The following is a 25,622-nucleotide window of genomic DNA, read 5'->3' as shown; positions in this document are numbered from 1 at the left end:
TTCTTTCTCAAGATTGCTTTGTCTATTTGGGGTCTTTAATATTATTTGTTCTAGTTCCATGAAAAATGCTGTTGGGGGGCACCTGGGTGGATCAATAGGTTAAACATCCAACTCTTGATGTTTCAGGTCATGAATTCATGGTTTGTGAGATCAAGTCCCATGTTGGGCTCTGCATTGACAGTATGGAGGCTGCTTAGGATTCTCTCTCTCTCTCTCTCTCTCTTTCTCTCTGTCTCTCTCTCTCTCCATGTCTCTCTGCCTCTCCCCTGCTCACATGCTCTCTCTCTCTCTCTCTCTCTCTCTCTCTCTCTCTCTCTCTCTCTCCTTCAAAATAAAAACAAGTAAAAATAAAAACAAATGCTGTTGGTATTTTGATAGGGATTGCATTGAATCTATAGATTGCTTTAGGTAGTATGGACATTTAAAAAATATTAATTTTTCCAATCCTTGAATATGGGATATTTGTCCATTTGTTTGTGTCATCTTTAATATCTTTCTTCAGTGTTTATAGTTTCTTAGTGTACAGGTTTTCACCTCTTTGTTTAGTTTTGTTCCTAGGTATTTTATTCTTTTTGATATAATTGTAATTAGGTTGTTTTCTTAATTTCTCTTTCTGCTAGTTTGTTATTAATGTGTAGAAATGCTACTACAGCTTTCTGGTTACTTCGTATCTGCAACTTTACTGAATTCATTGATTACTTCTAGTAGATTTCTGGGTAGCCTTCAGGATTTACTATGTGCAATATCATGTCATCTGCAAATAGTGACAGTTTAAGAGATGCCTCTTATTTTGTTTTGTTTTATTTTATTTTATTTTATTTTATTTGGTTGGTCTGGTTGCTTCCAGTATTATGTTAAGTAAAAATGGCAAGAGTGGACGTCCTTGTCTTGTTCCTGATCTTAGAGGAAAAGGTCTCAGGTTTTCATCATTGAATATGATGTTAGCTGTGGGTTTTGCATGTGTGACCTTTATTACATTGAGGTATTGCTTTGGTGAAATTTTCTTTCTTATTTCTAATTCTCTAAGAAAGGGCATTTTCATCTTTTTTACAGGTTTTATTTCTACAAAGATATGTTTACTTAAAAAAAGACAATGAGCAATATGGCTTTGTTCTTGGAAAAACCTTAGTTTTCTTTATCTTCTCCATTTTTTACAAACAGCCTAAAATACGAACCACCTGTTTAATTCAAAACTTATCATTCTTACCCCTTGTAGTTTTCTTTTTTGTGTTTTAACAAGTATAGATGTTATCAATGGATATTTTTCTTTCCCCTTACTGGTTATCTTGTTTCTGAAGAGTTAGCTTGATCATTGCATTGAAGAAAGGGGAAGTACATGAAAATATTACTAGTTACTGCTACCTTTTTTTAAAAAAAGAAAATGATTTCAAATACCTGTTGGTCTGTAAAATGGATGGATTAGAACTTCACACTAAAGAGAAATGAAGTCTTTTCTGTTTTTCTTCTATTTTGTTATAGTATTAGAAAAATGAAAGCAGCAAGGTATCTGAAAAATAGGGCAAGAATGATGTGTTTGGTAACTAATCTCCTAAGTTAGTACCTCTCAAATTTTTCCAACCATATACCCTGATGACAGACAAGTGAACTCGGATTCCAGGAGATGTGGAAAATATTTACTCCAAATACAAGCTTTCTTTTGAGGTCATATATTGAATCTCAAAAACCCACTCATATTTTACAGTCTACCCATATCTGTTCTTTGTTAATTAATGTTTAAAACAAATAATAAATTGCACCAAGTTAAAAATTTGACTCTCACAGGATTTTTCTCAAGGATTCACATGTCCTCTGCAGCCTTCTATCTCTGCAAGGCATGGGTCCTCCACCTGTAGAAGCATGGCTCTGATGTCTCCTTTTTTACAGGTATAATCCAGTTACCAAGAATGTGACTGTAAAGAGTGAAGGTGCCATTCAGGTCAACTTCACTCTGGTTCGATCATCAGCAGATTCAAACAATGAATCAAAGAAGGGAAAGGGGGACAGCACCAACACCGATGATGCCAGTGATCCAACCACTAAAGAGTTTGAAACTTTAATTAAAGACCTTTCAGCCGAGAATGGTCTGGAAAGCCTCATGTTACGGTCCTCCTCAAATCTGGCTCTTTATCGATACCACTCGTACAAAGACTTATCAGAGTTTCTCAGAGGACTTGTGATGAACTACCCACAAATCACAAATCTTACCAAGTAAGTGTCACCCTCCTACTGCTTTTCTTTCAGTTGCTCATTTGTTCTTTTTCTTTTCTTTCCTTTTTCTTTTTAAAGAAGTTATATTCAACCCAAGCCATGTTGAATGGTTCTTGTAATTTATTTGGAACTGCACATGAGAATTGGAGTTTACTTCTTTTGAAACAGGTATTGCATAGAGATCTTTCTAACAGTGAATCTGAAAACTTTTGAGGAACATTGGAGGAGAATTACTTGTTAGATTAGCAACAGATGGTCGGTGCCTCCTGGAAATGTAAAATTACTCTCCCTAATGATAACTTTGACTGAATGAAAAACGCTTTCCATCTTCTCAACTGCAGATTCATGTCCCGACTATTTCATAGTTTATTTTATTTTCCTAGGGACGAGGGACAGATTTGGAACTGTGAGTTCGTCTGTCAGGGATGATTCTTTTTTTCCAAATAGAAAATGAAGCTTGGTTGCTGCCATTCTCTGCCCTCTCGTCTCATTCACAGTTGGTAGTCCCTGAAGCCTTAGGGACATCTGTGATTGTGGGTCCCGGGAAAATACCCAGTACTGGCTTAAGTAAAACCAACGCTGAGCCAGCCTTCATCTTCACTTTCTGGGGCTTCTCTGCCTCACTTTCACTATTTCATTATAAATCTTCTTTAAACCTTGTTACAGTCACTTAAGGAGGGCACTTTTCGGGATGTGCACTGGGTGTCATATGTAAGAAATGAATCGCTGACTGGGTTCTACTCCTGAAGCCAAGACTACACTGTGTGTTAACTAATTTGAGAATTTAAAAAAACCCGTTTTTTAAGAAAAATAAAAAAAGAAAATAGAATAAAAACGAGAAAAAAATTTTTGTTATAGTTACTTAAAAATTATTTTCTTCATTTGTTGATTCCTGTTGTTTGCTTATTGAGGGCTTTGCGCTACAAGTCGCCCTGAGCTTACAGCTCTCTATTGCATACTTATCTAGCCTTCTCCATTTTACTTTGCTTTTCTTCATTGGTTCCTTCTAATTCTGCCAGTACATTTAGCTTTTCAAATACTGGCTTTTAACGTTCCTAGATGCAGAGTGATATTTACTTTGACAATACCACTTGCCTCTCTTCCTCAACTGATTCTTGAATACTTCTGCCCAGTTCAGGTTTTAATATTGTCCATCTTAGGGCTGTATAGAGCTTATAGACTTTCTTTAAAATAAAAAAATTGGGGCGCCTGGGTGGCTCAGTCGGTTAAGTCTCCGACTTCGGCTCAGGTCAGATCTCATGATCGTGGGTTCGAGCCCCACGTCGGGCTCTGTGCTGACAGCCAGCTCAGAGCCTGGAGCCTGCTTCCAGTTCTGTGTCTCCTTCTCTCTCTGCCCCTCCGCCTCTCATGCTCTGTCTCTCTCAGTATCAAAAATAAACTTAAAAAAAACCAAAAAACATTTAAAATAAAAAAATTGGACATTATTTTTGCTATCCATTACTTCGTCCATTTAAACTTTTTTCAGCCATCCAATTCAAGATGGACTTTTTAGTTAAATATTTTCCCCCAGATATTCAACACCTGCCAATGATGAGATGCAAGATAGTTTTAGATGGTCCACCAGTAGGTACTAAGTATCACTGATTAGAATTAGAATTATTGGTGGGAAACCAATAATTTTTCTATTCTCTTAATCCTTCTCAATTTAAAGCTAGTTTTTTTTCTATGTAACTCTTGTAGATCTCCCTTTGTGTCAAAGAAACCAGGCCTTATGCTCAGAGCTCAGGGGCAAGGACAGATTGCTTTAGGATTTTTGCTACAATTCTAGTACTGCATTTATAGTAAAGTATAAAGTATCCTTAAAAGATTTTTTTAAGGGCACCTGGGTGGCTCAGTCAGTTAAGCATCCGGCTTCCTGCTTCGGCTCAGGTCATGATCTCACGGTTCGTGGGTTCAAGCCTCATATCGGGCTCTGTGCTGACAGCTAGCTCAGAGCCTGGAGCGTACTTAGGATTCTGTATCTCTCTCTCTCTCTGACCCTCCCCTGCTTGCGCTCTCTCTCTCTGTCTCTCAAAAATAAAAAAAAAATTAAAAAGTTTTAATAAATTAAAAAATTTATTTAATGTTTTACTTATTTTTGATACGGAGAGAGACAGAGCATGAGAGGGGCAGGGGCAGAGAGAGGGAGACACAGAATCGGAAGCAGGTTCCAGCCTCTGAGCTGTCAGCACGGAGCCCCATGCAGGGCTCGAATGCACGAACATGACCTGAGTCAAAGTCGGAGGCTTAACTGACTGAGCCACCCAGGCGACCCTAAAGTATCCTATTTATATAAATTAATTTGCAAGTAAAAAGTAAGGTTCTGTGCATTTTGTGTATTTTTAAATTTTTCCACAATAAAAATTTTGAGTGAGCTAATTGAAAAGCCGCATGTTAAGTAAATGGTAGTATAGATTATAGAAGATAGGGCGAATATTGTGAAGATGGTATGAGAATGACTGCATTTGAAGGAACACTGAACCAAATCATACTCTTCCCGAAATCTGATTAACATCTCAATTGTATTTGATTTTCTTTGGTCAAGGAAAACTGATTTTCTTAAGATTTTCTGATGCAATGATGCATTCTTTAAAGACTTTTGAAGTCTTTTCATGTTTGTTTTCATGTCTGAAACAGATTTTTAAAAATATCTGTGTGTTGGCATCAACCTAATGCTTGATTACTTGCTGACTTGATGTTTTTGATATTTGAAAGTTTGGGACAGAGTTCTGAATATCGTCACATCTGGTCCCTCGAAATCTCCAATAAGCCCAACATATCTGAACCCGAAGAACCAAAGATCCGCTTTGTTGCTGGTATCCATGGAAATGCTCCAGTTGGAACTGAACTACTTTTGGCTCTGGCAGAATTTCTCTGCCTAAACTACAAAAAGATCCCAGCTGTTACTCAAGTAAGAGAATAGCCCATTTTGACATGCTTTAGAAGGAAAACAGCCATACCTTGGTATCAAGGCACCATTAAAATTTTTTTTCAAATTTTCTGTTAAATTTTGCACAGAGGCACTTGTAGTGCATTATTATAAAATTTACGCTTTGAAAATGGATGATCTTTGTATATACTCATTGTTAATAGTGTCTTTCTGCTATATTTCTTTGTATATAATTAGAAGCCATAGAGGAAAAAATACTGAAGATTTGCGTTCAATCTTCTACTCTTTTATTTAATAGTCAAATTACCCTTCCACCTTTACCCTTCCACCTGTACGTTCTAACTTAATTTGCAAGTAAAAAGTAAGGTTCTGTGCATTTTGTGTATTTTTAAATTTTTCCACAATAAAAATTTTAAGTGAGCTAATTGAAAAGCCGCATGTTAAGTAAAGTCTGTGCGGTCTGAGGAACTTCTATTGCTTATCATTGGGACTTATAATTGGGACACTATATTGAAAATGAGGTGGCTCAGTCAGTAAAGCATCTGACTTCAGTTCAGGTCATGATCTCACAATTCATGACTTTGAGCCCTGTGTCGGGCTCTGTGCTGACAGCTCAGAGCCTGGAGCCTGCTTCGGGTTCTGTGTCTCCCTCTCTCTCTCCCTGCCCCTCCTCTGCTTACACTTTGCCTCTCTCTCAAAAATAAACACAAAAACACTTTTTTTTAGAACTTAGGAAAGGGTAAAGGAACTAATATTTGATACCTTCTATGTGTCAGGTACTGACACCAAATACTTTACATACATCATAATTTAATTCTCAATTTGTTATCTCCATTGTATAGATATGAATGAAAATCAAGCAGAGATATTTGATAACTTACAGGAGGTCACACAGCAAATGTGTGGTGAAACTGGGATTTAAGTCCAAGTGTGTCTCACTCTAAAGTCTGTGCGGTTTTGTTACATGATACTCCCTCCTCTAAAAGAAACTTGGGGAGAACTGATGTCATGATTAGGATCAGAAAGTACCTGTGTGATTAGGTAAAATGAACTTAAATCAGACTTGACCAGAAATTATTTTACCATCTTCAGCAAAGCAAATTGTATTCATTTCTTAATGTGAGTTGTTAAGAGGACTCCAAGGACATTTTTTTGTTCTGTTCTTTAAAAATGGGAGGGTATCTAGGATAGTGTTTCTTATCTCTGGCTATACGTTAGAAACATTTGGGAAGTTTTTAAAAATACCAATGCCTGGGCCTCATCCCCCAAAATATTAGTATTCCTTTAAAATCTCCTTAGGTTATTCCAATGTTTGGCCAGATTGCTGCCTACTGGTTATAAGAAACTATGTCCTAGGTAAAATACCTACCAGGAATTTCAAAACTTCTACATTGTGAGAAATTGCTTCACTGTCCCAGTTAGACTAGAACTAGTAATTACACTTTTTTTTAATGTTTATTTATTTTTGAAGGGGGGTGCAGAGAGAGAGGAAGGAGCAGAGAGAGAGGGAGACACAGAAAGCAAAGCAGGCTCCAGGCTCTGAGCTGTTAGCACAGCTCAAACTCGCCAACCAAGATCAGGACCTGAGTCAAAGTCAGATATGCTTAACCGACTGAGCCACCCAGGCACTCCAATAGTCGTACTTTAAATGTTTTTTTAATTTATTTTGAGAAAGAGCCTGACAGGAGGGGAGCAGCAGGGAGAAAGGGAGAGAGAGAATCTCAAGCAGGCTCCATGCTGCCAGCACTGAGTCCAATGCAGGACTTGATCTCATGAACCTCAAGATCATGACCTGGTCTGAAATCAAGAGTCAGATGTTTAACTGACTGAGCCACCCAGGTGCCCCTCATAATGTTACTTTAGATTGCCATTCATTTTGAGATAAGGACCAGGATTATCTGGCAAGTTCAAGAAAATACACATTTACTCTTAGATCTATAGCAAAGCTCAAGCATGTATACTTTAGAAAAAAATCTCTCCCAGGGGAGAAAGTTAAGAACCAATGAATTTAGGGTCTCCAATATTTTCAATCTTTGGACTACTTTAGCAGAATAAATAAACCAGAGATCATTTATTCTGATTTACTATCAGAAATATATAGGATGAAGGTATCAGAAATTAGTTCATGCCACATATGTAGGTATTAATGCGTATGGATCATTTGGAGGAGGAATTATTATGGGTAAGACAAATATTGTACTTCATTTTTTTTGTCATGCTGATTTCTTCTGTCTCATTGTTTTCAGACATACCTTGATATTTGTTAGAATATGCGTTCCAGTTTTTAACCTGAAAAATAGTCTTACCATTATTACTGGTTTCAGCCAGTGTTTGGCAAACATTTTCTATAAAGGGACATATAGTATATATTTTAGGCTTTGTGAGACAGCTGTTCTGTGTTGCAACTATTCAACTCTGAATTACAGCACAAAAACAGTCAGATGAATGGGCATGACGGTGTGCCAATAAAACTTTATTTATAATAGCAGACAGCAGGCTGGATTTAGCCTGTAGGCAGTGGTTTCTAACCCCTTTGTAAGTCATTAGGAAGACTCTGGAAATAGTTGCACAGTAGTTTTTCATTTCTTTTTAAATTTATTTGGAGTAAGAGAGAATTTTATTTATTTAGTCCTGCCTTTTAAGTCTATGTAAAACAATAAAGACTTGGGATGCCTGGGTGGTTCAGTGGGTTGAGCATCTGTCTCTCGATTGCAGCTCAAGCCATGATCCCAGGGTCTTGGGATCGAGCCCGGCATTGGGCCCTGCACTGAGTATGGAGCCTGCTTAAGTTTCTCACTCTCTCTGTCTCTCTCCCCGCTCTCTCCCTCTCTCCGTCTGCCCCTTTCCCCTGCTTGTACTCTCTCTCAAATAAAAATAATAAAAATATGATTATTTATTAAAGTAAAACAAGGCATGTTAGGTTATCTCATGATTCCACATAGAGCTAATAAACTCCCTGGTTTCGGTTTCTGTTTTAGCTGGTTGACAGGACTAGAATTGTGATTGTGCCATCTCTAAATCCAGATGGGCGAGAGAGGGCACAAGAGAAAGACTGTACTTCAAAAAGAGGACAGACAAATGCTCATGGCAAAGACTTGGATACAGACTTCACAAGTAAGAATAATTGTGGAACAATTAAACTACTTTGCACATAACTAGATTTCTCTTAGCCAAGAGACTATAGATTGTGTAGATGAATAATGGGGTACTTCCTTCTAGGTTGTGCATGTATAAATGCTAGGTATAAATGACAAACTAGAAATGTCAAATTTTTCTCCTTTATCATTTGTAAAAGTAATTCAAGTGTTTTCTTAGAAATTCGATCAATATTATTGGAAGTGTTCCATTACTAGTCATACAGGTATATATTTTTTCTCTCTCTATCCCCTCATATATGTGCATACACACATATGCACATGCATGTGTATGCACACAAACAGTTAATGAATGTTTATGTTGATGTGAATGAGCCTCTTTCTTATTTACTTAACAGAATCATCAACTATACATATTGTTCTGCAACTTTTTTCATTGACTGATCTTTCTGTTTCAGTACTTACAGATCTCTAACATTCTTATTAATGATATCTTAGTAACACTGTTACCATATGGCAATATTCTAGTTTGTTGAACAATTTTCTTACTAATGGATGATTAGTTTCTACTTTTTTGCTCTTACAAACAGTGCTACAGAAAACACCCTGATTTCTGAAAATTTTATTTTCTTTCAAAGATAGGTTATATATTCTCAAAATTATTTTTTTAAGCTTAAGTTATTTATTTTGAGAGAGAGGACACAATCAGTGAAGGGCAGAGACAAGGAGAGACAGAATCCCAAGTAGGCTCCGTACCGTGACACAGAGCCCTATGTGGTGCTTGAATTCACGAGCTGTGAGATCATGACCTAAGCTGAAATCAAGAGTCAGATGCTTAACCAATGGAGCCACCCAGATGCCCCTCAATATTATTTTTTTAAGAGGATATGTTTGGGGCACCTGAGTGGCTCAGTCAGTTCCTAATCTCACTTAGTTTGTGATCTCACAGTTTGTGTCAGGCTCCACGCTGATAGTGCAAAGCCTGCTTGGGATTCTCTCTTCCCCTCTCTCTGCCCCTTGCCCACTCTTCTCTCTCTCTTCCTCTCTCAGAATAAATAAATAAACTTAAAAAAAAATAGAGGATATGTTCATCCCTTTTTATTTCAGTAAAAATTTTCTTAAACTTGCTTAGAGTCATTAACCATTACACACTATCCTGAATTATATAAAGCTCACAGTAATCTACCTTCTAGAGTGTATCTTTCATACTATTGATGTAGTATGGAGTAATGAAGTGTTTTTATACAGATTTTTAAAGTTAGCCTCTGATTGTGCTCATGTAGAGAATATTTTCTTAGCTATTCATACTAAAATTTTGAAACTTGATATTTCATACTTGACTTTTATGTTTTTTTAGATAATGCCTCCCAGCCTGAGACTAAAGCAATCATTGAAAACTTGATTCAAAAACAGGACTTCAGTCTTTCTGTTGCATTAGATGGTGGTTCAGTGCTGGTCACATACCCGTATGACAAACCAGTACAAACAGGTACATACAATATCAATTTATGTACATACTTTCTGAGCTGAAATAGGAAATTCTAATTAGGTAATGTGTCTTCGAAATTTTTAAAAATTGTGAGCATTTGAGCAGACCCCACGAGTAAACAACCAACCTAGGAAGATTGTGCTTATATCAACAACTCAGTTACTTGGAGAGAGAGGTCAGATCTAATGATGGGCTAGCTTTATCAAGGGCAGCTATCTTCTCACATTTGTTCAATCTAGTTCACTAGCAATTATTGAATAATTATTATGTCTGTAGACATTGGGAATACAAAAGTGAATAAGACAGCATGCCTACCTCAAAAAACTCTTATGTAACCAAATGTTAATAACACAGAATCGCTCTCCCCTGCTTTAAACCTGTACTAACTTGGTTGCATTAAAAAACATTTTTTTTAATGTTTATTTATTCTTCAGAGAGAGACAGAGCATGAGCAGGGGAGGCACAGAGAGAGGGAGACAGAATCCAAAGCAGGCTCCAGGCTCTGAGCTATTAGCACAGAACCTTATGTGGGTCTCAAACTCACAAACCGTGAGATCATGACCTAAGTTGAAGTTGGATGCTTAACTGACTGAACCACCCAGGCACCCTGTAACTTGGTTGCATTTAGATGAGTTTAACAATTGCTTGTTGAATCTCTCTGGGGCCATTGTATTTGGAGGTAGTTATGTTATTTCAGTATAGCTTATAAGGAACATTATTATTAGGACTTCATTGCCCTAAATTTAATAAAACATACCAAGCAAGTTTGTATTTTAGTGTGGTAGTCTGCGGTGTAAACTAACTATTAGTACCTTTTAAAAAAAGAAGATGTATATCTTCTTAGTCTGATTGTCCTGGGCTCAACAGAACCATGTGGTTAATTATAATTACTCCTCAATGCACTTCAGCAGGGTGCAAGATTAACTAGAAGGAGAGAAAGATGACTTTTGTATCCATGAAGTTGAACTTGGAATAAGATCTTTGGGATTTCTTCAACTTATGAATTTTTCTTTTTATAGTGGAAAACAAAGAGACTCTGAAGCATTTGGCATCTCTTTATGCAAATAATCATCCATCCATGCACATGGGTCAGCCCAGTTGCCCAAATAAATCAGGTAGGTATTTTCCGTCCCCTTTGTTCTTGTTGCTGCTTTCAGGGATGGAGGGTGTCTTACTGTAAGGTCTTGTTGAACCTCTGTTTCTCAATGCATTTATAGATGAGAATATCCCAGGAGGCGTAATGCGTGGAGCAGAGTGGCACAGTCACCTGGGCAGCATGAAGGTATGCTCTATAGAATACGGTGAGACTAGAATATAATTGTTGGCCATTGAGTGACAGAATAGGTGACTTTTCTGATATATGCAAAGTAAATGGCATCTGCTTCATGGCTTTCTTATTAAGACAGCCCTCAACTTAACCTCCAACAGCATTATTTTTCACTATATTAATCATTTTTAATTATACAATTCAGTGACATTAATTACATTTAATGTAACTAAACTAACCATCATTCTAAGCCGTCTATTTTCCAAAGTGTTTTTATCACCCCAGACAGAAACTCTGCATCTGCTGAGCAGTAACTTCTGATTCCACTGGTGACCCCCCCAACTCCTGGTACCTCTTTACCTTCTGTCTCTATGTTTTTGCCTCTTCTAGATATTTCTTGTAAGTGGAATCATACAATATTTGTCCTTTGTGCCTGGCTTCTTTCACTTAGCATAATGTTTTCAGTGTTCACCTATTTTGTTAGCCTGTATTAGTCCTCTATCCCTTTTTATGGCTCAATAATGTTCTATTGTATGTATATACTACATTTTGTTTATGAGTCTATCTGTTGATGGACACCTGAGTTGTTTCTACCTTTTGGGTATAGAATAATGCTGCAATGAACATTTGTGTACAATGAGCCCTCGTTTTCAGTTTTTTGAGGTATATATACAGATGTAGAGTTGCTACCCATGTTCTAATTCTATTTTTAACTTTTTGAGGAACTGATGAACTGTTTGGTCCATTCCCACCAACAATGTACAGGAGTTCCAATTTCTCCACATTCTTGTCAATGTTTGTCATTTTCCTTTAAAAAAAATTATAGCCATCCTAGCAGGTATGAAGTGGAATTTCATTGTAGTTTTGATTTCCATTTCCTCAAAGACTAATGATGTTGAGCATCTTTTCATGTGCTTATTGACAATTTGTATATTCTCCTTGGAGATATCTGTTTCTCTGTTGCCGATTTTATTTTATTTTGTATTTATTTATTTTAAAAATTTTTTAATATTTATTTATCTTTGAGAGACAGAGAGAGACAGAGCATGAGCAGGGGAGAGGCAGAGAGTGGGAGACACAGAATCCAAAGCAGGCTCTAGACTGATCAGCACAGAGCCTGACATGGGGCTCGAACCCACAAATCACAAGATCATGACCTGAGACAAAGTTGGAGGCTTAACCAACTGAGCTATCCAGGTGCCCCTTCTTTTGTTATTTTTTGAATTCTATTGCCTATTTTAAAATTGCGTTGTCTTTTTGTTGTTAGGTTATAAGAATTCTTTTATATTTTGGATGCTAAACCCTTATCAAATGTTTGATTTGCAAGTAGTTTCTCCTATTATGTTGGTTGTCATTTCATTTTCTTGATAATGCCCTTTGATACACAAAAATTTTTAATGTTGATGAAGTCAAACTTTTCTGTCTTTTTGTTGTTCATGCTCTTGTTGTCATATCTGAGAATTCATAGCCAAATCCAAGGTCATGAAGATTTACCTTCATGCTTTCTTCTGTGAGTTTTATGGATTTAGCTCTTATATTTAGGTCATTGATACATTTTTTAAAATGTTTGTTTATTTTTGAGAGATAGCGAGAGAGAGATAGAGGAAGAGTTGGGTAGGGATAGAGAGGGAGGGAGACACAGATTCCGAAGCAAGCCTCCAGGCTCTGAGCTATCAGCACAGAGCCTAATGCGGGGGTTGAACCCACAAACTGGGATATCATGACCTGAGCTGAAGTTAGATGCTTAACTGTCTGAGCCACCCAGGTGCCCTAGGTCATTGAGATATGTTAAGTTGATTTTTGTATATGATAGGAAGTAGAAATTCAACTTTTTTTTTTTTTTTTTTTTTTTTGCCCGTGGAAATCTTCTCGTCTAAGCATCATTTGTTGAAAAGACTATTCTTTCCCTTTGAATGATCTTGGCACCCTTGTCAAAAATCAGTTGACCATAAATATGTCTGTTTCTTTCTGGACTCTCAATTCTATTTCATTGGTCATTATGTGTATTCTCCCAGTGTCACTGTTTTGATTTCTGTAGCTTCATAGTAAGTTTTGAAATTAAGAAATGTGAGTACTCCAACTTTTTCCTTTTTCGAGATTGTTTTTTGGCTATTCCAGGTGCCTTGCAATTACATTTGAATTGAATTGAAGATTGGCTTTTCTTCTTCCTTTTTTTTTTCTTTTCGAAAAAATGCTGTTGGAATTTTGTTAAGGGTTGTGTTGAATCTGTAGGTCACTTTGGGTTATATTGACATCTCAGTAGTATTGTCTTTCTATTCATGGTTGCAGTTATGTCTTTCCATTTACTTAGGTCTTCTTTCCTTTCTTTTTGATAGTGTTTTATTGGTTGTCCATCCACTTCAAATAAATAAGGAGTTGTTAGCAGATGGATGGCTAGCTCATCACTTCATTAATGTGTGCAACTAGAAACTTGACTTTATTGTCATCTCTGCCTGCCTTTTCTCCTTTAGTTACTAAGAACTTACTATGTATGAGGTACTTTGCTATACTAGTGACAAATAAAATATATTTCCTGTCCCATTGTACAAATAACTATTTTACATAATTTATTTGAGCTAGAAGAGAGCAACTCTCAGTGTTCCATGAGAAACTAAAGACTGAAAAGATTACAACTAGTCAGGGGTGTAGTCTTCTCTTAGAGAAAATGGCATTTGGGATGCAGAGATGGTGAGGCAGAACATTCTAGAAGAGGAAGCAGTATGGGGAGAGGTCAGTAAGCAGTCTAGTTTAGTTAGAACAAGAGGTGTAACAGAGGGCAGCAGAAGACAAGAACAGAAAGAGAGTTTGGGGCTTTGAACAATTTTATTTTAGTAAGTAATGGGAAGCCACTGAAAGTTTTGACCAGGTATATAGTTACGTGTTCGGAACTGTCCTTTGGAACAATTGCTGTGTCTGCAGTGGGTTAAGATAGTTTGGAGGAAGGAGAGAGTGGCGTGGGGAGACTAGTGTAGAAGTGCCTGGACAAGCAATAACGAGGGCCTGGATTAGGGTGGTGATGATGGGAATGGAGCCAAGGGAGAAAGTGTCAGAGATATTGCAGTCATGGAATTGATGGGAGTTGGCAAATTATGGATGATGGCGAGAAGCTGAGGTCACACAAGAGATTCCATGTCTGCGTGAGAACATAAGTTAATACCATTAACTGAATAAGTAAAAAGAACAGATTTGGGGCCAAAGGTGGTAAGTTAGGTTTGGGAACCCATCCACACCAGCAGTTCCTGTGCCTGGATAATTGCTATTCTGTAAGCAGTGGCTGCGGTCACCAGTGGGCGGAAGGTGCCAGAGGGCGAGTGCTTGTGCTCTACCTCCAGAACTCCAACAACAGCTGAAGTTCCGGAGTTGGGAGGGAAGCTGGCCATCTGCATGCACTTTTTTATTCACTCATGTATTTGGCAAACCCTAGTAAACCCTCTCTAGCAGCCAGACACTGCGGCAGGCACTGGAGATACAAAAATGAATTAGATCTAGTCCCTAATCTCAAGGACTTTCTTAGCAACAGCCATGTTTGTGACTGATCATAATACTGAGCCATTTATTTATATGTGCTAGGAAATGCTTTACAGATCCTCTGCTTATATCACCCAGGTTTTCTTTCTATTCATTTGTTGCATTATAAATCCTCATTCTTTTATTTGTTAATTTTTCTACATTTGTTTTTGAATTTTATATTCCAGGATTATAGTGTCACCTATGGCCACTGTCCAGAAATCACAGTGTACACGAGCTGCTGCTACTTTCCCAGCGCAGCGCAGCTCCCTTCCTTGTGGGCAGATAATAAAAAATCTCTTCTTAGCATGCTGGTGGAGGTGAGCCTTTCCCTCTTTAACTAGAAGCAAGCTCCCAGGAATACGTTCAGTGAAAACCTTAATCACAATAGGTTCTTAAATTTTTTTACTGAAAATTTATGTTATTTACTTTAAATATATATTTGGAAAGAGTTTTGTTGAATTTATATCACCTAAGTCGGTGCTGTGACTTCACGTATCTGGAATCTACTGTATTCAGATAATTTAACCCTGTGTGCTGTTGCACATTTTTTTCATTTGGATCTCATGGATTTGTTACTTAGAGCGAGTATACTGTGCCAAAAGTAAATCATTCAAGATATCAGATGATTTATGTTCTGACACACTTTGGGCTTTGACTGTTATCAGAGTTCTCTTTTCACATATTTCATCTTTATGCTCTAAAGCAGTTAATGAGTAGCAAATGAGGTCAGAGGCAGTGGGGAAGGACCAACAAGCCAGGTTTATGGGGTTTTTTTGGCTGTTGCTTTGTTTGTTAACTTATCGTTTTTATCATGCCTCAAACTATTACCTCTAGAAGTATCTGGAAACCCAAATTTATATGTTGAATATTTTTTCAGGTCCACAAGGGAGTTCATGGTTTTGTTAAAGATAAAACTGGAAAACCAATTTCTAAAGCAGTCATTGTACTCAATGAAGGAATAAAGGTACACACAAAAGAAGGAGGCTATTTCCATGTGCTTTTAGCCCCCGGTGTCCATAACATCAACGCCATCGCTGATGGGTATCAGCAACAACATTCACAGGTAAGAAAATCAAACTGAGTAGGATCATGTAAATTCTTATTCTTAACAGTACCTCTGTTTTATTTTGAAACTCTTGTGAGGAATAAAGAAACAAAATGTGTAACCAACACTTGCATATGATATCTTGTTATCTTTCCAGGCTTTGGCAACACAAGGGAAATGTTTATAGTATTTTGTGTACTTCCGATGACAATGACTCATCTCCTGGGGTTGGTATAAAGGCCTTAGGAATATTCCTGGGATACAATATGCCTTAAGTAAACGTTTTTGTAATTCTTGCACTTTATCCCTCTAGGTCTTTGTGCATCATGATGCAGCTAGTTCTGTGGTAATAGTCTTTGACACAGACAACCGAATATTTGGTTTGCCAAGGGAGCTTGTGGTAACTGTTTCAGGTAAAAATTTAAATTTTTAGTAGTTGAAGTTAAAACCGGTTCTGACGTTTCAATCTGAGAGTGGATCACTTCCCCAATCACCTGAACCTAATCACTTTTCTTCTAATATTTCCTTATCTGAACATTTCTTTGTTTTTTTTTTTTTTTCTGAAACAAATTTTTTTTTTCTGGAGTGTTCTTTATTTTTTTTTATACAAGTTATTTTTTTAACATGCAATTATTTTCCGTCATTTACAATACAGTAATTACAATGATACTCCAAACAGAAAAGCTTTGAATGTTTCTGGAACACTGTTCTTCCATATGTTCTCATGGCTTGTTCCCTCATGTGTTTAGGTCTCCAGAAAGAGGCTTTCCCTGATCACCCTAGCTAAGATAGCACCCCTGTCACTCTCTCCACCCCACTTTTTTATTATAGCACTTATTACCATTTGACATTATATTATATATTTACTCATTGACTTGTCTATATTTGGTTTTTCCCACTAAAATATACAAGCCTTAGAGAGAACATCTCCTGCATCTAGAACCATGGCTGGCACATAGTGGGTCTTAATGAAGAGTTATTGACTGAATGACTGATTTGCTTTATATTAAGATCATAAGTCCCTTGGACTTTGACTTGTATTCTATTTTTCAAGACCATAGAAGGAGGAGAGGCACCTGTGTGGCTCAGTGGGTTGAACACCTGACTCTTGATTTCAGCTCAGGTCATGATCCCCAGGTGGTGGGATCCAGCCCTGCATCAGGGTCTGTGTTGAGTACGGGACCTGCTTAAAATTTCTGTGTCTCCCTCTCCCCCTCTCCCCAACTCATGCTTTCTCTCTAAAATATAGTACAATACAATACAATACATCATGGATCCTGTTTTCTCCAGGATTAATATATGCCATAGTTTGAATTACTGAAAGGTTGAAAAGGAAAAAAATGTAGTACAATAATACTCTGCTGTATTGTATCTTTTTGACACAGAGAACCTTGGTTCATTTCTAAGTGCAGTTTGGACTTGACACAAAATAACCAAGTTTTGTTACAGAGTGTGTGGCAGAGAAAGTCTTAGTTAATAGAGAATGGTATATCGGAAACATGGTCAAGTCATAGATACTAGGAGTATTTAAAGAGTTACTGGCTTGAACTAGATAAAGTGTGAATAACTTAGTGGTTAGATACATGGGAGCTAGGAGTCAGCAAAGGTTTAAATCTGGCTTCGCTGCCCATTTACTGTCATGAACTTAATTTTTATTAAAGTTATTAAATTTTATTAAAATAATTTTATTATTTCTATTACTAAGACTTATTTTGATAACTCTGTAAAATATTTTAAATAAGTGGGGGTTGGAGATGAGATAAAATTTATTGGAAAGGAGCAGATGTCACTGATTGATATAGAGCCAGTTGTAGAGCAATTGTGTGGTCTCATTGTGGAAAAACACACACACACACACACACACACACACACAAGGAAAGCTATGGAAAAATATTCATGACTGTTACTAAAAATTGTCTCTAGTTAATGGAGATATAATGTGGAGTTTTTGTTTGGTGTTTTGGTATTTTTACTTACCTGTATTTTTTTAAAATTTTTTAATGTTTGCTTATTTTTTGAGAGACAGAGCGTGAGTGGGGTAGGGGCAGAGAGAGAGAGAAAGGGTCACAGAATCCAAAGGAGGCTCCAGGCTCTGAGCTGTCAGCACAGAGCACGACTTGGGACTCAAACTCATGAACTGTGAGATCATGACCTGAGCCCAAGTCACAGATGCTTAACTGACTGAACCACCCAGGTGCCCCATTTATCTGTATTTTTCTAATTTTGCATACTCTATATGTCATAATAAAAGGTTGTTTTTGAGTGCATGAAATAAAAATAAAATAAGTAAAGGGCATATTATGAAAAGGTTCATTGTAAGCAGCTTGTTTATATCCTTAAAGTGGAACACCACTCAAGTGGTGTTTTGTTTGGCAGGTGCCACCATGTCAGCGTTGATCCTAACAGCTTGCATTATCTGGTGCATCTGCTCAATCAAGTCTAACAGACATAAGGATGGCTTTCATCGGCTCAGGCAGCATCATGATGAGTATGAAGATGAAATTCGCATGATGTCAACAGGCTCCAAGAAGTCCCTCTTAAGCCACGAGTTTCAGGATGAAACTGACACTGAAGAGGAAACATTATATTCCAGCAAACATTGAAACAGACCTCGCACATGTCCCAGCATAAATACCAAGCAAAGTTACAGTTCTTTTTGGGAGACACCGCATTCAGAAGAGAGACTCACTTGCTTCTTCAAAGAGCTTTGGGAAGTTAACTTGCTAAATTTGTATTCTCTGTAAATTTGGCTGGCAGTTTTGAACTTCCCCTCCTTTAAGTACTCTTACCTTAAAAAAAAAAAAAATCTGCTTTCTATTTATGCAGCAGAGATGGGACAGCCACTTTGTTTTTCTTTTTAATTTAAGATGAGCTGTTTGGAGCTTACATTGTAACTGCATAAAGCCACTTGGATGTTATATTTTGCACATCAGGTGTTTACTAGGGGCTTTAGCTTTTTTCTTTATTTTAAATGGCCAAAAGAATCCAGAAACATTTAGGCAGGGACAGCTGTCAGAATCTGGCATAAAGCTTTAAAAACTCAAGGTTTTCTCAACTTACTGAGAAGTACTTTTCTCTCGTTATTAAATAGCTGGAGTTTCTCTTATTTTTCAGGTTTAATGGAGGCTGAATTGACTTTTAAACATATAACATTAGGAAATGAATACGTAGCTTCCGCATTTGGCTTTCTACTTGTTCCAAGGTTAGATCAGAACTGGTGGGCTATGCTCTAGGCAGGACTTCACTACCTCTCTTATAAGGTTTAGCAAAATTCTAAATATCCCCATTTTACAGGAGAACTTGTTGACTTTGTTGTAAAAGATCTAAATGTCCATCTGACTAGAGCTGAGAGGGAGATCTACCCAAAGCTAAAACTCCTGCAGCATGTCTTTTAACTTGGTAAAATCCCACAGGTGCTGCTGCTTTTTATCTGTGAAGCACTAGTTTATTCTAGGAATGCCTAATTCTTTCTTTCATATTTCCTAAATTCGAACCTTTTTCTGTGTTGTACACTTATGGCTTTCAAATGACCCAGCAATGTACAAGATCTGAATTCTACTGAAAACATCTGGAAGTGTTGAAGAGACCTACCTGCACGTTCTTAACCTACATTTAAACACAAAATATCTACAGTTCATGTTCCAGTTCAAGCCTACGGATATCCTACTGTTACTGAGATAGCTTGGCCAGTCTTATTCCTATAGGGCTCTGCAAATGATTGGGTTCTTTGTCCTAATGTTTCATTTGGCAATCTCTTTTTGATCAACCAATTTTGTTAAAAGTTCAATTGAAAGCATTTAAATATGGATCCCTCCATTAAAAAAAAATGTAAACTCTTGATTGCCGTGTGCTATATAACACTGTGGTGAGAAAGTGTCATCTTCACTGCCACTCAGGTTATTGCAAAGACCTGAAAGATTTGCATTTTATTGTGTCTGTCATATCATGCTATTCAATGGAATTGATGCTTTTTGTAAGTATGAGTCTTACCAATGATCTAATTAATGGTTTAACACCTTTGAATGTTTTTAATGGCCAACTTCCTCTTGAGTTTGTACTAAATCAGGGGATCAAAAAACTTGCTCTCATCTTTTTAAATTGTATTCTGTATCCATTAATGTATCAGTCATCCCAAAGCCTTCCAATGGAGTGGTTTACCACCCATGTAGGTCATTCCAAGTTTTGTGAGGAATGCACCCAAAGTGGCTTTATATAAAAATATTTGGTTTAGCAGGAATAATGAAGTCATGACATTTGTCATGAGTATCTGTGATACATTTGGGTGGTTCAAGGTTAAGCCATTCTGTTATTAATCCTATCATTAACAACTCTAAATGTTGAACCCTTGCCACCTCATTCTCACCTGACTACATACACAGAACAAGTAATACTTCATGAAATATATGTGGTTTGATTTCTTCTAATAAGACTTCACATTTTCTTTAAGAGGATGATGTGGTGGCATTCCTCTTTTGAGCTTTACTTTTAAGAGTGCAAAGTCAGAAAACCAACAAAGGGCCTACGAGTGGCTGGCCCTCTTGGGACATTGCAGGAAGAAATAAAACGAAGTTGATGTGACAGCCTTTACTTTTTTCGTGTTGGTCTTCACTAGAGGGTGCCTTTTAAATTCATTTCTCTTTTGAGTTAAACATATCTTTAACTGTACATCCCAGTGGCTAGAGTCCATGCCTTTTAAGCATGTATAAAGTTTTTTTAGAAATGAACATACAAATAGTTCTTTTAGTAACTTTTCCTGAAAGTAAAACCAAATTCTGCTATAAATTTTGAATCTTTAATGAATTTATAAATAATGCATTGCTCTGGAAAATAAGGGCTTCTCAGCCTGTATTAACTATGAACATGAATGTATAGGATCATGACTACTAAGATTGTGTTCTCAGCCCTGCTTTGTTTTTTATTTGTGGATCTAATCGTAGACCACATTAACTGCTTAAGGCATTGAAGCCATAGGGGATGGAGACATTTCTTCAGTGTTTCTCCTAGAGACTTTCCATTTCCCTGGAGTCATGGAGGCAAGTAAGTATCACAGTATTAAGAAATTTGCCCGAATCAGAGTTGTGCCTTTCTTTACTCACAAGACATGTTTTTTGTCCTGGTGATCAGTTTGTAAGCATTCTTCCCTCCCAGCTTCTAAATAAAAGCAAAGTGATTGAGTAGGTAATGTTCAAAGTGTCTGCCTGTGTAAATGTACTTGTACTGGTTAATGCACTTCCATAAGATGAGCTCAAGTTAATGTCAGAAGGAGAGCCCTTTTCGTTTTGATGTTATTTCACTGAACTCTTGCATAGTGTTTGGGATCCCGTCCAGTTGAGGAATGCTTGCAATTCTCGTTGGAGGGAATTTGCTTTGGGACTTTGTCATCCTCCAGAAATGAAGCATAATGTATATTTGGCCCAGTCTGATTGATTGGTTAATCTTTGGTAACTTTCACCTGGATGGCATTTGCTGAATTAATGAATATTGAACTTAAAACTAATTATGAGTTGACAAATAAATAAAAGGTAGTCTTATGCCTCAGCTTATTGTGTTTCTGAGCTAATACCAGGTTACTCAGTAACCATGACCTGCTCCTCTATTTCCATCTATTCTCAATAGTAAATAGTTTTCTTGTTGCCAGAAATGCACTTGTGCTAGGTTTTGTCCCTGCTGTATTAAAAGCTTCTTGGCCATGAATGCTGTAATGGTGGCCTGCCGTATGCTCTGTGGTAGAATTGTTTTTTAACAGGAGCAACTTTATTGTTACTACAAAAAATTTGACCGTGGTTGATGTTCATTGATTTTCTATCTAGAAACGTTTTGGTGCCTCTTTGAGTTTCTGATTTGTTTTAACTGAAGCAGACTCTTTGGGGGTGATTAGGGCCCTTGATTAATGTCAACTAAACTTGGACTTCCAGTTCATGAAGAAGTATCTCCCGACACCCACTTCTCCAGTATTTAGCAATAAGAATATTGTCCCAGTTGATTTTGATTAGACAGAACATATTATGAAATTTGAAAATAGGCTACCATTTTAAGGCAACTGGATATAAATTATGGAAATATGTATGCTTATAACTTTTATAAATGGCGTAACATGAGTGGACTAGCTACACTCTATGCTGGCCCTGCTGCAGATTTTCTGGAGGTATGACATAAGGGTATTTTTTTTTTTCTATGCTCAGAGTAAAAATCAACTTTTCGCCTCTCCACTTTTCCAGAGTGACATTCCCAGGCTCCAGAACAATTCTATAGCTATTCGTATGAGGTGCCGAACACTCATTCATCTCAAGTGCTTCGGTCTTGGTTTATATCATGCACTGTGCCTTCAAAATGAAATTTTTAAAAGGGACTTTAAATGAAGTTGAATAGTAGTTTGAAAAAAGTCAATCTGTGTAATTTATGTGAAATCTAATTGTAATGAGGTCCTTTCTGTTTTTTTATATGTAAACAGATCTACTAATCCTGTATAAAAGTTATTTTATGATGTTTGTCTTTCTTTGTGTTTTGTCTCATAATCTTTTCTCAAAGGCAATAGACCAGAAAAAACTATTGTCCCAATTTGAAAGTTATGTATTTAGTTTTTCTACCTTTGCTAAGGGGAAAAAGTAGTACCAGGCTAGGAATACAGAGTATCACCTGTAGAATGTTTTTGTCTTCACAAATTGACTCAGAAGAAAGCTGTTTCTGAAATAATCACATCTTATAGTAGCCACAGTTCTCTTTTCTGTTTGGAGCTTGGCTAGATTGATATATGTCCAGTCATTCCACAATAAACACCACAAAACTGGCCCTTGAAAGTTTATGTACACATTTCAAACTTGTTTGTTAAAAAATTTGTCCTTTTTCCAAATAAGCCACATTCTATAATGTGTCCTGCCACTTTAGGCACAGTGGTGATGAATTCACTGTCCCCTTTAAATTTAGCAATGATTTGTTGATACTACTGGCCTAATAGGAATAGGGAAAACAAAGTTATATAGAAATAGGGGCTCTGCTGACAAGGAGCTCCTAGTCCAGATCAGAGAAATAGAAGTGAGAATAAGCTATACTTCAATAGTGATTGGTTCATCTAAAAAGGAAAAATCTCTGTGGCAGGGGAAGTGTAACATGGAAATTCGAACAAGGACTTTGGAGCTGGACCAGTCGGTGATTGATTCTTGGCTCTACCACTTGCTTCCTATGTGACCTTGCATTGTACAAGTTTCTTAAAGTCTTAATGTCTCTGCCTGTTAAGGAGTAATACCAGATAGGATTGCACTGACATAATATTTGACTCAGAATTGAATGCCCATGGTAACCAGCATTATTTTCCTTCATTGGTCTGATCTTTTGAAAGAAAGGTGTTTTATCAAATATATGAACAAAGATCTGTTTACAGGTGGTCATTTTAATTTAGCAGAAATCCCTACACATGAATACTAAAAAACAAAACAAAACAAAAAGCTATGAAATTTTCCATTATATAGTTTCACAGATTGCCTACAACATGGCAGTGAAGTTTTACCAACTATGCCAAATGCTTCAGATTTGTTTTAAAATGATATTAAATTGTATTTATGCCTACTCAGTGAAAAGAGCCTTACTTACCTGCTACAGGAAATCTGAATAGTGATAATGGTTCTTTTCCGCTCAGTGTTTGAAATGTTTTCCTGGATTTTTGGCAGTTTTCTCATAACTGATCAAGAACCTTTTGGTTTCTATCATAAGTGGTAATCTATCAAATATGTTTCATTTTTCAGGTTTCTAGAAGCTAATTGTCCTCAGCAATTAAGCATGATGCTCAATGCTAAACATTATTCAGTTGTGAATCAATGCCATTGTGTTCGGCCTTCATCCCTAATTCTCACTTGCAGCTAACCAGTTGATTGTACGCTATTTATTGCAAACCTCAGATACATCCATTATTATTATCCACAACTTAAAAGCAATGAAATCAGCATACAAAACCCAGTATTAACAATATCACAATTTCTACCTACATTCATCAGTAGAATGTTGAAAACAAGCATGTTATTTCTTTTGCACCTTGTCTGGAGTCAGATGGAATCCGATTCCCTATTAACTTCATAAACAAATGCAGACAATGCAAGCAAGGAGCAGAAAGTTGTTCAAGGTTAGAGGCCAGCCTGGACAAGATTGAATACAGAAGGGTGAGAAGATTGAAAGTGTGGTAATTGGAAGGGGGAGTATATTGAGAGGAATACCACCACATCAGCAAAGACAATTTATGGATCCAATTAGAAGCGATATGAAGAGGCTGTGTGGCAATCAAAGTGTAGGTGGAAAATAGTAGCAGATGGAGAAATTTAAGATGGAACATGTAGCTTAAATAGAAATTGTTATAACATATTCTGTGACTGTCACTGAGATTGAGCCAAAGCAAAAGGGTCATAGTGAAAGATCTAGATTGCTAAACCTGAACCACTACTATTGAGTACTTGAAGTTATTCCAGTGTATATAATTATTATTGTCATTTGTTAGGTATTATTCCAGTAGAGTTGTTCAAGATCAAACAGGCTTTTGATTTAGGGTTTGAAAAAGATGTGAGGTGTGCATAAGAGTTTATCCTAAATATAGAGAATGGGATAGGTCGGGAGTGGGCTGATTATGGTAATGGGTGAATTGGACAAGTTCTGGAGTTTTTAGAAAATAATTTTAGAATAGTTTTAGGTTTACAGAAGAGTTGGAAAGATAATGTAGAATTGGCTACTGGGTTTTTATTTGGAAGATGTGGGTGTTCAGAGGGCAACAGGGGAAGTGTTGTATATATAGTCTTCTATTCAGCAGAACTTGAATGGAACACATTTGAAAGGGACTGGGCACAGCAAATAAGGTGTCTAGAATGTAGCAGGCACACATAGCCTGCATGGTCCTGGTGTCAAGCCATGTGGGACTACCTCTAGGTAACTGAGTTAAACTAAGTTCTTCTCTAAGGGAAGGTATTTCCATCCTCGATTTGGAGGAGACCTCTTGTTGTTTCAAGGGCAATGACCAAACACAGGCAAAGATAACCAAGCAGGTAGAGAAATAAGACACCTCCAGTAAGAAAGCAGAAAAAGTTCTATACTGGTTTCAGGTGTTGGCATTATCAAACATCATAAAACAAACTTACAATTTTCAAAGAATAAAAGATAAGCATGAGGTAGTTAACAGGAAACGAATAATAAAACTTACAGAAGTGAAAGTACAGAAGTTAAAGTGCACAGTTATAATGGCAGATTGGACACAGAGAAGCAATGAACTTGAAAATAGATCCACAGAAGCCCTCTAACACAGCAGAGAGACAAAAAGGTAGAAAATATGAAGGAGAGAGTCAAAATGTGGAATGAACATAAGACTAATACATGTTTGATCATCAGTGTTCTAAAAGAAAGGCAGAGAAAGAATGGAACATAAGACACTATTTTGAGACAATGATGCAGAATTTTCCAAAATTGATAAATGGTATCTGTAGACTAAAGAAACTGAATCTAAGCGAGAAAAGGTAAACACCTCGGTGAAGCCGCTAAGCACAAAAGACAGAGAAAAAGTGGTCAGAGAGAAAATAAATTAATTTCAAAAAATAAGCAGTTAGACTAAAAGATTAGACTCACTCCCAACAGTGGAAACGAGAGTGCAGTCAAATTATACTTTAAAGGTGCTGGGTAAAACACTAAATAGCTTCCAACATAAAATTCTATATTGAACATATCATTCAAGAATAAAGGTGACTGCCCAGGTAGCTGAAGACATTGGTGACAACCCAAGGTACCTGCCTTCCAATATTTCATTGCAAAAGAATGGAAAAAACAGGGAGGAAAAATTAAACCTACACAAAAACCATACTCTCAGCATAACTTGAAGTCAGAGAATTTTGAAATGCCAAACTACCTGAATAAAATAATAAAAATCACCAGATCTTGGCATGTGCTCCCATATGCCTACCCCAATGCCACACCTGTGCAAGGCTTTGTGGAGAGAAGGCAGATGGAGATGAACAGCAAGAAAGAAAAGAAGGATGCTCATGGAAAGGCCTAATGTTAGTCTGAAACTACTGCCAGAAAGACCAAGTCCACCTTCAGTCTGAAGGGTCTAAACACATGTCCAAGTAGATCACAGTACAAACTATAGGGAAGAG

At 37.0% G+C, this 25,622-nt stretch overlaps 1 protein-coding gene across 2 annotated transcripts in view; it reads left to right on the top strand.

The window, feature by feature from the left end:
* CPD (carboxypeptidase D) overlaps positions 1-21,988 on the top strand; it is an 80,227-nt gene extending 58,239 nt beyond the window's left edge. Inside the window, exons 12-21 of one of the 2 annotated variants that reach the window (XM_029929133.1) lie at positions 1,885-2,208; positions 4,924-5,119; positions 8,077-8,212; positions 9,551-9,682; positions 10,702-10,797; positions 10,900-10,964; positions 14,645-14,776; positions 15,337-15,522; positions 15,818-15,917; positions 17,881-21,988. In XM_029929133.1, coding sequence (XP_029784993.1) covers positions 1,885-2,208; positions 4,924-5,119; positions 8,077-8,212; positions 9,551-9,682; positions 10,702-10,797; positions 10,900-10,964; positions 14,645-14,776; positions 15,337-15,522; positions 15,818-15,917; positions 17,881-18,107 — 1,594 coding nt within the window. In that variant the 3' untranslated portion in view covers positions 18,108-21,988. Of the gene's footprint in view, positions 1-1,884; positions 2,209-4,923; positions 5,120-8,076; positions 8,213-9,550; positions 9,683-10,701; positions 10,798-10,899; positions 10,965-14,644; positions 14,777-15,336; positions 15,523-15,661; positions 15,732-15,817; positions 15,918-17,880 lie in introns of those variants that run through there. The other variant, XM_029929135.1, reaches the window with a different exon arrangement.
* Positions 21,989-25,622: the final 3,634 nt, after the last annotated feature.

The sequence above is a fragment of the Suricata suricatta genome, chromosome 17, assembly GCF_006229205.1.
Source record: "Suricata suricatta isolate VVHF042 chromosome 17, meerkat_22Aug2017_6uvM2_HiC, whole genome shotgun sequence".
In the NCBI taxonomy this organism is placed as follows: Eukaryota; Metazoa; Chordata; class Mammalia; order Carnivora; family Herpestidae; genus Suricata; species Suricata suricatta.
This window is presented reverse-complemented; position numbering and strand designations above follow the sequence as displayed.